The sequence below is a fragment of the Callithrix jacchus genome, chromosome 7 (assembly GCF_049354715.1).
Source record: "Callithrix jacchus isolate 240 chromosome 7, calJac240_pri, whole genome shotgun sequence".
Classification (NCBI taxonomy): Eukaryota; Metazoa; Chordata; class Mammalia; order Primates; family Cebidae; genus Callithrix; species Callithrix jacchus.
Genome location: NC_133508.1, coordinates 156,175,393 through 156,187,178, shown reverse-complemented (window position 1 = coordinate 156,187,178; position 11,786 = coordinate 156,175,393). Strand labels below are relative to the sequence as shown.

The 11,786-nt window shown below is 39.0% G+C and overlaps 1 protein-coding gene across 6 annotated transcripts in view; it reads left to right on the top strand.

Annotated features, from left to right (window-relative positions):
• Positions 1–11,786, top strand: part of SPAG17 (sperm associated antigen 17) — a 275,909-nt gene that overhangs the window by 92,576 nt on the left and 171,547 nt on the right. For 5 of the 6 annotated variants that reach the window (XM_035252595.3, XM_009001979.4, XM_009001976.4 and 2 more), the window contains exon 4: positions 6,779–6,910. The exons of the other annotated variant lie outside the window; for it this stretch is intronic. In XM_035252595.3, the coding sequence (XP_035108486.3) occupies positions 6,779–6,910 (132 nt within the window). The remainder of the gene's footprint in view (positions 1–6,778; positions 6,911–11,786) is intronic. 6 annotated transcript variants of the gene reach the window in all.

Here is an 11,786-nt window from a genome sequence, read left to right as displayed (position 1 = left end):
GTGGCCTTTTGCAGTCATTTGCAAATTATCTGCTCTTCCATCATTTTCATCAAATATGCAGAATCAGGCCCATCTAATGCAGCCTTTCATTCTAAACAGAAAATTCTGGAAACTCACAGGCACACATTGTGGCAATAGTTCCTCTGACTTTCTGATGGTAGAAGCAAATATAGCAAGATGTAAGATAAAAGCAGAATGCATGAGCAAACAATCATGCTACCTAAGCAATACATTGTAAAGACAGGACAAACGGCAACAGCTTACTCTGATGAATAAATTGTATGTATTTAATATGACATATTTAATAATGAACAGCCCCTTGTGTTCTGCAGGATAATTAGATAGAAATGGTAAACAGTCATCAGTATTCTTTTTAAAATGCCAACCGAAAATATTGATAATCTTTTTCTCTTTTTATTAGTTCTCCAATATGTGCAAATCACAGTTTTGACAGTGCTTTTAGATACTGGATATATTTTAATAATCTGAATAAACCCCAAGGCAGCTGTGCACATACACATATTTTGTGCACACATGGACGTGCACTCATGTATACCAGCGGTCCCCCACCTTTTTGGCACCTGGGGCTGGTTTTGTGGAAGACAACTTTTTCACAGAGTGGGGAGCAGGATGATTTCATGATGAAACTGCTCCACCTCAGATCAGCAGGCATTATATTCTCATAAGGAGCACACAGCTAGATCCCTCGTGTGCAGTTCACAATAGGGTCCACACTCCTATGAGAATCTAATGCCACCGCTGATCTGACAGGAGAGCTTGGGCAGTAATACTCCCTCACCTGCCATGCAGCCCAGTTCCTAACAGGCCATGGAGAGGTTAGGAACTGGTCCTAACTGGGGGTTGAGACCCCGTGATATATACCTCAGAAGTCACACACCACATGCCCACCCACATCACACACAGGCACACATAGATAGGTCCCGGATCTTACTCGCCAGAGCGGGTTTCTTTTGCCTTTACTCCTCTCCCACAGTACAGGGTTGCTGCCTCCCCTTGTTTCGCTGCAGTCACCCACCCACCCTCTCTGATGCTTATCCTCCTGTGACCTTGGCTGGAGTGGGAGTTCCATTTTCCCTTCAGAGGCTTTCTCCTGAATAACCTAGTCCTGGAGCATAACAGCAACTCCAGGCAGGGAAGCCCAGGGGTGCTGCTCTCAACCCTGGCCTGCGAGCACCACAAACACCAAAACTGTTCACCCAAAGCCAGACTTAGGCATTTCGAATTTCCAGATTGCCTCTTACCCTAAATTCTAAACTGCCACACTTGTTACTTATGGCTTGAAATTATTTCATCAGTCATTAGTCCCTTTCATTCTATAATAAGAAATAAAACCCTCAAAATATAGCTAAACTACAGGTGTAAATAAATTTTGTTCAAGTGAGCTACCAAGTTAAATATTTTCTATTTTCGTGGCAGGAGGGATTTAAAAAGCAAAAAGGCATCTGGTAGCTAGAAGTGGGAGGGGTGTAACAGAGGGGTTTTAAAAGGTAACCGAAAGGAGCCAGAAGGAAATTCTTCATTCTTCCTATTCTTGCCTCGTACCAGCCCTGTTTGTGTAAATCCATACAAAGACAAATTTCTTGTATGGCCACAAGCAGCAATACCTTACCTTGAAAGCCGTAGATTTTCCTTACTCCTCACCTTTAGCGCTATGTAAATCTGAGTACACCACTGTTATTCAATACATGTATGTAAGCATCTCCTGTGTTAATAAAATTTGCCAGCAATGGCGCTGAAAAGGTATCCTTCAGCTTGGGAATAAAATAAGAGGGATAAAGTGATGGGATGATGAAATGAAATACTATATTTCACTTTTCCCTATCATATAGACCTTCTCTGACCAAAACAATAGTCACTAGCCACTCGTGGCTATTTCCACGTTAATTTTAATCAATTAAAAACAAAATAAAAAATTTGTTTTCTTAATCTCACTAACAATATTAAAGGACTCAGTAGTCATATGTGGTTTTGTAGCTACCATATTGTATACTACAGATAATGAATATTTCCATCATCACAGAAAAACTGTTAGCACTAATACTGACAAAAGTTGGAGAATACTCATCGTTTATATGGGAAGTGGGGGAACGGACCTTTCATATCGTTTTGGTGGGAACAAAGCTGCTACTAACAAAATCGCACATGCACTTCATAGAAAAAAGGAAAACTGAAATTCTTTAAATGTTCATCAATGGGGAACTAGTTAAATAAGTGAGCAAACACCCACACGATAGAAGAATATGCTATTTATTAAAAACCACATACATAAGCAAAACGTGTCAGCACTGAATGCTGTCCTGGATGTGTTTTTGTGTAAAAAATGCAAACCAGAAATCACTTAATATGAATAGTGCAATCCCATTTTTATTTGAATATACATATATGAGTATGTACTTTTTACTGTATAAAGGACCATTATGCTCATCTTTATTTAATCAGTCGTATATTAGAGAAATGAGCTACCCAAAAGAATATGTGTTGAAAGCCTGTTTGCTCAGCCCTGTGCTAGCCTGAACTGAGTCAAGATCTAGCTTATAGGTTCTGCTTCTGTTTGTTGAGGTCTTTATATATCCAGAGCAATCCTAAGCCATTCGCCTCCCAAAAATAGGTTAAATATGAAGTCATATTTTGTGAATTTTTACAGTTACCGCGATACACACCATGGGCCTCCAAGGAAGTCCCGGAAGCCAAAGAATTATTTTAGGGAAACTGGTTGATATTTGGAGCTGCTAGAGGGAAAGTTCTCTCCTAGATCACCTCTCTTCTACCACCCCTCTTCTCTCTGCTTCACACAACCACAGCTTGCCCTTTCTTCCACCACCTCACTCCCATAACCTGTTCAAGACAAGAGAGATGCAGATCCAGATTTCTAGGCAAGCTCAGAATTCACTTGGGATTGAATATGCAGCAGGTTAAGCAATGATTCAAGCTGCTTCATATGACTTCTTGTAAACACACAAGGGAAATCATGTGGCAGCCTTCATGGGAGCTTATTCTATCTATCTATCTATCTATCTATCTATCTATCTATCTATCTATCTATCATCTGTATTATATACACATATATATGCATGTATGTATAATCCACGCACACACATGGATGCATGCATACATTTGGTTTCCATGAGCGCTCCTAGGGCAATTCTAAGCATTGAGCAGGTGAATGCCTGTGTTTACTAATGTAGGAAGGTACTAGAGAAAGGACAACTGTTGGAAGGGAGTGAGGACACTAGTGTCTGTAGGGAGACCTGACCCCAGGCAAGGAAAGAAGTTGGCTCATGTGGTATACTTTTGTTGGACCAAATCATTAGATAGTAAATATGATGTGAGTCTTTGAGCCAGGTCAGTGATAAAGGAAATGTGTTTATTTATTAGTGTGTACAGAATTAGAATCTCCCTAACAGAAAAAGAGCATCTAGATCCTTTAAAAATCTTCACGCCGTAAAACATAAGCATGGCTTCCTGCCTCATCTGTACTCCCTGAAGAATTCCTCCTTCACCAACCATTCCTGGAACTGAGTGACCTTTGGTCATTCAGCCTAGAGCCTCCCTCTGGTCCTGGTGGCCTCTCTGCCTGGAGAGCTGACCTGATGAGGTGCAGGAGACACAGGCCTTGCCTGCCAACAGTTTTCTCCATTTTAGTAAGTCTCACTTGCCCATAAGACTCATGCTTTCTTTGAGTTTTTGATTCATGCCAGGCACATTTACTTGGCATTCTGGCTTGAAGAGCACTAAGGTTTTAACCCACTCAGGACTGTTTTTTGCATAGTTCTGGAAACTTAGATTTTTTACTGATTACTTCCCAACAACTGCCAGCTCTCTGCTCCCATGTCCTCCTATGTCTGTCATCCCCCCAGTACCTATAGCCCCAGCCAGCTCACCTCCCAGTGCACACACACATGCGCAGATGCACACACATATTTTGACCGTAGATGATGGACAAATAATCTTTACAGTGCTGCAATGTTGAAGGTTTGATTATTCTCTTTTAATTAATACAACTAAGGCCAGGGAGTAGAAGCCTTTGGCGATGTTATGTGAAAAGGTACATTTCCTCTTAAATTCTGTCTCTAATTTTTTCTTCCATCAAAAACTTGTCCTTCAAACAAAGATTGCTGAAAGATTTGTTTTTCATCTGAGACCAAACTACTGGCTACTGGTTGGGTAGAACCGTGTAACTGTGGGGCACGAGAAGAATTTTGAATGGAAATTAGTTTGTAAACATTTTTCTTTCTCCACCTCTCTTAGGAATGACTCACATACCATGAAAATGTTGTCTCAGATTTTGAGTTCAGCATAGACATTTATTTTCATTAATTATTTCAATGACTCACAATGTCATTCCCTTTGGGGGTCACACAGAAAGAAAGTGGGATTTAAAGAGTCACGCCTTTTCAGAGCAACCCTGGGGGAGGCCAAGTATGCCCAGCCTCCGCCATTCCTAATGGTGCCAGGGGCAGGCTGTGCCTTTCAGCAGGGTGTGGGGCATGTAGTCTGCTTTTGTGTGGGCTGCCCTAGGGCAGCTCGGTAGGAGGACACTGCCCAGGGCACTCCTCAAGGCTGCCTGCCCATCACTGCTCTCTTTTTGTTTGTCCTTATGTCATGAGAGCATGGGTGCTTGGCAAACTGGTGAAGCCCCTTGTCACCTGTCTCCCATGTCAGAGCAGGACCTCACTGTTTACTTCGATGCTGTGCTGGATTTTTGTTTCAAACCAGCACTCTACAGATAGTTTTAGACAAACCAGTAATAATTTGTATGGACTGCAAAATACTTTTCTCTCAGGATGTTGTGTTGTGCTTTGAGTACATTTGAATACACTGAGGTGACATTCATAGACTCTTAGAGAAATCACCATCCATTGCCATGACACCTGGCAGGCTTCACCCAAACCCCCCAGAGAGGTGAATATCCTGTTTCCACAGGTCATCAGGAAAAGAGACCCCACAACCATGCTGGGCTAACCCTTTTCAGTGTTGACTTCCCTTCAGCGCTGTCATTAGAGGGAAACAGCCCATGCTAGACTTCCATGAGCGTTAAAAACCCACATTTGAATATTTTGAACCAGATGTCACAGAGCCTGATTGTCAGCACACTAATTAGCTGGCACTAAAAAATGCAAACCCAAATATTGACATCTACCCTTGGGGTTGGACCCCGTTGGACAACTTTCACTTTACAGTAAATGCCTGACCTACCGTCCCCTTAGGATCCTTCCATGTGGGATCTGGTCATCATTAAATGGCGAGGTTCTGCAGGTGTATTGTTAACGTCTTTTGGCTCCCAGAAATCACAGCCATCATGTCCCTTTCCCTAACTCCTGTTAGCAGGAGCAGAAGTGCCATAAAAAGCAAAGCACTGTGTTTCCTACAGAGTGCTCGCTTCGACACGTACAGACTTCTGACATTTGGTTGGTTCCTTTGGTTTTTAGAAAAGGCAGCTTTAAAGGAATCCTTTCTCTGGCTCTCCCCTTCTGTGGTGCAACGCGGGAAACCCCAGTGTGGTCTCTGAGGGGTCCAGTTACATTCTGGCACATGGTAATCCACAGAGCCTTCTGCAGTTAGACGAAAATAGGTACCTCCCTTTCTTCCGGCTGTTTCCCTTGGCGAAGCAAAAAGGCAAACGGAACTGCACTGGCCAGGAAAGCCCTGACCAAGAGCTCAGACAAGACACAGCTCCACGAGATGCAGTGTGCGCAGTCATTGTCTGAGACCGAGGGCCTGAAATTGACACCATATGCGCCCCAGGAGTGATTACTCCGAGGGGGGAGAAAAGCAACATGTCAGAACATTTTTGTGACACCTAATTCATCCCAAGGTTATAAATAAATATGATGCTTGCTTAAAAACAAAAGTCGAAAAATACTTCAACTAGATTACTTCTGCGACACTGCTTCAGGCGAGGTGAACTTTACTAGGGAGACAACGTGAGTCAAGAGAAACACGTAACAACTTTTTATGGTATATTTTACGTGATTTTATTTTTTTTGCAGTAAATAAAGTGGTTATAGGACTCCAAGGAAAAGGGCCCAGATGTTAGACAGTTGTGTGAAATTTAGGGGAAACAAGCTGTAAAAAACACACTCATAAAACAGGCTGTCAGTGCCACACATCTGGACAATACAGCTGTATGTTCCTAGTGGCTGTCGTCACCCAAAGAAAACTGAATAACCTTATTTCACCCCAATTAGGCTGCATACCAACATGATCAACATTAGGTTGCAGGGGGAGCAGCATTCATATGGCGCCTTTGTGTCAAGCAGCTTTTATCTTTCATTTGAATTTAGTTACAAAGAAATAAAAGACTGCTAACATAGCCATTTCCACGAGTATAAAACCCTGTTTAATTTGTAATGTCCTAATAAGTCAAAGTTTGACAGTTTGGACTACCGGCTACGCCAAACAACAATACACTTTCTGTAGAATGAACCACCCTATCAGTCATGCTAAAATGGAGCCCCGCCTATCTTTCCTCTGCCCCTTTTCTGGAGTCGGCGTGTAACACCAATTCGGGAAGCACTCTGCCTTTTTGGAAAAAGAAGTCAATATTCAGACAATCCAATTTAAAGTAGAGGGTAAATGACCCCCTCTGTAGCATTGGGGCATTTTTTCCCTAACCTTCTTTCAGCGAACAATGAGACATCTTTCCAGTATGACAAATAATAGAAAATACAAAATTTCCTTTCATCTTTTCATCACTGACAGACTGTGCCAAAGCTTATAAAACATGACTTTTCCTAATAATTGTGTTTCTGTATAGGTGCTCATGGCAGCAAAAGCAATTATGGATAGTGGAGAGAAATTAACCTTACCACTGATAGGGAAACTCTTGAAATTCCAACTTCTCCAGGTTAAATATAAGGACCAGGAGCGACGGGAAAGTGAAAAGAAGGTACTGTACGATGTGGTGGGTTTTCTAAAGAGGGCAAGTGGTGAATGGAATGGAGCCAGGTTTCTCCAGGGGCACTTCCTCTCTTCTTAAGCCTACCATTAAATGTTACCTGGCAAACTTGGCTGTCACCTCAACTTCTTAGAGAAAAGGCTGTCCAAAGATCTAGAGGAATTATGATAAACCCATTAAAAATAGGTTCCCTAAAATATGAAAGTAACAATATTCAGAGCATGTGCCCGAGACTGTTTCTATGGCAGTATATTTATATAACAAGGTTGTAGCCAAGAAGGGATGCAGGGAAGAGACAGGGAGTCAGGAAAACTAAATATAAAAAGGACAGTTCAGGGGAACGGGTCTAACTATTTAAGACAGTTTGGATGATATACTATAGAAGTAGCTTTTAAAATAATAGGCACACCTGCACCTTCATCATGATCTGAATATTTCAGTAGCAGTCCATCATTTCTACTCCCGTATTACACATCTGATAATTTCTTCATACCTGGATTTTCCATTTAATTTGCTTATAGAAATCAATCTGTGTGTTTTCCAAAGACTCATATTTGCATATGAAAAATATTTTTAAATGCTATTAGCAAACTGATACCAGGTTCAAATCCATTTGCTATAATCATAACGCAAAATAGGATGTTTTTCTTATTTTCTGAATCATGCTGAATTATGTTTGGAAAGCCCAGTGCTTCAGTATGTACATATGTAATGTTTGTGTGTGTGTGTGTGTGTGCGTGTGTGTGAAATGGATTTGCACATCAAGTCATTTCTTTATGCCTTTAAGTGGAAAAGGTAAAACCAATTCATGGAAGAAAAAAGAGAAAAATATTCCAATAATGCCTTCTTCACCTTTGCAAGACCCCCAAAATCTAGGTTTCCTATTTGAATTGGCCTCTCAACAACGTAATTGTAGAAAAAAATAATGCCACCTTGTATTTTCAATATTGAGCTTTATGATTCTCAGAGCCATTTCCCATATAGCATCTTATTAGGGTGGCATATATTGTGCCCAGAAAAACTCCACTCATATTAACACAACTGATAGTATAGTTTCCATCTAATGAAACTCTTTCCATTGTGTTGGGGGAGTTGTACCTTAAGAAATACTCAGGCTAGTTAAGACTTGGCAGAAGAAAAATTGGAAAATTTGAAACTAATATAGAAACATCTCTTCTTGCCTGTTTTAAATTCCAATGCCATATGGGAATCTGAATTATAAAAAGTAGACTGTGATTCTTGCAAGAATTTCTGGACTTTCTGTTTGCTTTGCCCTTTCCCACAGCACTTAGAAAATAGTGTGCTGAAGAGCATCAGTTTACTCGTTTGCCACTTATGAGGTCATTAATCGTTTATTATAGGAGTAGATTGTAGATTTCAGTTAACAAATTTGAAGTAAAAACAAATAAAATACCCTAGCAGCTTAGAAAAAGGTTTTAAAGCCTGCAACAATATAAAAATATTTTTGCACCATTATTTTACTCAGCATTTCTTTGAAATGTGAACTGTAATAGTACAATTAAGAAGTTCTAAATATATGGAAATAATTTTAATTTATTTGTCGAAAATTTGAGAGTTCTGGGTGACTGGGCATGAACCTTAGAGTTTTTATTTTCTTTTAAGTTTTAGATACAGTAAGAGAACTTTTGAGCAATTAGGAGCCAATGATTACATAATCTAATATGATGTCTCCGTTATTTTGGGTTCCCAAAACACCAACCCCAAATCTCTGAGTCACAATCATGTGAGTAATTACTAAGTAAATTGATGAAAACTGATTGGAATGGACTATAATCAGGAAAATATTCTTGGAAAAGAGGAGATGAAAGCATTTGTTTGCGGGATGATAGCATCGGTGTTCATTTCAACAACACTGCGTAAGCGGTCGGTTGAAACAATCAAGGTTCATGCTTGTCAGCCAAGGAGTTTGCCAATACACAGAATAAGCAGAAAGTATGTAAAACTGACACCATGCTGTGGATTAGAATATGAAAAAAAGAAAAGAAGACTTTACCTAATCTCTTCATCTTTCCAGAACCAACAGAGAGATTCTGAAATTTCTACAAGGGGCGTGACTGACTCTTCAACTTTTTAACATTAACATATCCATGTAGATGTTGTCTTTCAAAGATTGGTTAGGTGCTTACATCTGTACAACTCAAAGAACGTTCTGTATCTTCTATTTCACTTTTGAAATTGTATTTTTAAGAATCAGTACTTGAAAAATACCCATAGTAGAAATTATAGAAAATGTTAGGCAAAAGTGAGGGCAAAAATAAGTAAGAGGACTGGGTACCTGTTCTCACGTTCTAATGTATCACTATATATCACTGTTTTAACCAATCAAAACTTTTGGGGAAAAATGTAAATTATAAAGTTTTACTTGCCAAATACAGTAAAGAAATATTATTTTCAACTCCACTACTTTTAATAACATAACACTTTGGTCTGGACTATGCTTAACATTGCTTTTGCTTTCTGCTTTGCAAGAGAGCTTGCTAAATAATTCATATTATAAAAAATATGAGGAAACATATTTTTAAAACAGTTTTAAGTTCTTCAGTATGTAAATTTCCGGGATGCAAATGCCAGCCTCTAATTGCAAATAAATGAAATCTATCTGAAAACATTTATTTATTTGGAAATACCTTGTTGATTAACTCCAAATATAAATATCATAAAGAAAATGTACTGTATTTTCATAAATATATTTTAACATTTCAGAACTCCTGAATATGACTTTCTCACACAATAATTCTAAATTCGTTCAATTTTATTGTATCTTAAAACTTTAAAATTTTTTTGTTTAGAAATATATTTTTCTCACATCATTATCTCAACATTCGCTCTGCATTTTTATTTCTATCATGATCAATCTGTTGTTAATTTATTAATTCAACAAACATTTACTGAAACAAACGTTTACAGAAGCAATGTACAGAACACATATATTCTCATCACGTTCCTTATAATTTTAAAATAAATTATTTGGTTTTCATTCTGATCCATTTTACTTTAGTCATTATCTAAATATTATATATCTACTCATATTTTTGTTTCTTTTTAGCTCCAACTTTTGTGGACACATTTAAAGTCAATTATGAACACATTTAAAGTCAAAACAATTTTGAACCCAAATATTTTGAGAATTCAACTAAAAGAAAACACTTAATAAAAAAAATGAAAAAGAGCTGCAGTACAAAAAGTCATTAACCATTTAAATAATTGGCCAAATAAAATGTACTCTTATGTTCCTCTGTATTGATTTCAGAATGTTTGTACAGGTTTTGGGAGAAAATCCAAATATCTTCCAGCTGTGCTTTTAATTTATGAATTCAAATAAGTCGTCCATATTTCATTAGACGTTTTTAGAAAGCATGTCTTTTCTATACAAGAACAATTCTTTCTCTTGCTAGCTAATATGCATGGTACAAATTGCCTTATTTTCTGATGTACTAGAATTGAAGAGAAAGAAGATACTTGGTAAAGAACCAGGGAAACTTTTTTAACACTGGTAAACTGTTCTTAAAATAATTCAAGGTTAGAAATGCCTACATTTGATAATAAATTATGATTAAGCCACAAGCAACCCAGAGCCTCCTCCAAAAGAGGGACAAAGAGAAATGAGAGCAGCTTTCACAGACACCTTCCAGCTTCCTCCAGTCGAAACTCCAAAACACTGGAAACCAGCCAATGTAATGCCGTGTGTGTGTGTGTGCGTGCGTGCGTGCGTGTGTGTGTGTGTGTGTGGTTTTACAGGAAAGGCCATAGGGACATACAAGGAAATTACAGGCTGGTTAGTTTTGATTCAGTTGTGGTTAAAATCTTCAGAAACTATTGTAAGAAATGAAACAGAGGAAGAACAGGAACTCAGTTTAGGGGGACGCACGTGGTTTCGGGACAGAAATAAATTGCCTCACTAACTGGATGGATTCTTTGAGGCTGCATTCTCAAAATCAGGATCCCGCTAACATGGATGTTGAATCTCAGGAGCTTCAAAAACCAACAAATCAGGAGTAATAATAAATGAACCCCCAGCTGGCTTATCCTTAAAACAGAGTAGTCCTTTCCTAAGTGGCTTGCTTTTAATTAATGAAAACGTTTTATGGACTTCAGGAAAAATGCAAAGAAACGTACATCTTTAGCATACAGTAGCACTTTAAAATCTGGAAGAGCTGCGATCACAGCAGCTGGTAATTATAGTTAGCTATCATTATTGACTATTTGGCACATTACTAAGACCTTTGCACATGCTGTATCATTTAATCTTTTAAATGACTTTATTAGGTACAGAGTATTGCTCCCAATTTGCAGATGCAGAAAATGAGAGTGTGAAAAGTTAAAGAATTTTCCCAAGGCCAAACAGCTACTCTCAGTGGTAGAGCTGGGATTCAAATCTAGAACTGTCAGACTCCAAAGACCATGTTCTTAACCCCCATACGTATCTTTCCTACGTGTGTCTCAGTAATTATGAAATGGTACTCTTGGCTCACAGTCAGTCGAGTGCCTGCCCAGAGACGTTTCCCTGTAGGACCCATGGCTGTGCTCAGTGACCCACTCAGAAACATCTGGTTCTATTAATTACATTGTGCACAACATCCTCCGGTTAAAGAGGGGGACAGCGGTCAAGGGAAGGGAAAAAACTCACCGAAGAGAAACGTTCTGAGCTAACCAACCACTGATTCCATGGGGAATCCTGACTTAATTTCCAGTCCTACTTCCCACCCAGAAATGACTGAGTCTCTGAGAGAAACTCTTAAAACTGGACATTCAGAGATTGCTCCAAATGTCCGCGCTGCATGGTAAGATAGGACAGCATTGACTGATCTAGTAGTAAAGTCTTTCATAGACTACATAGAAAATACAG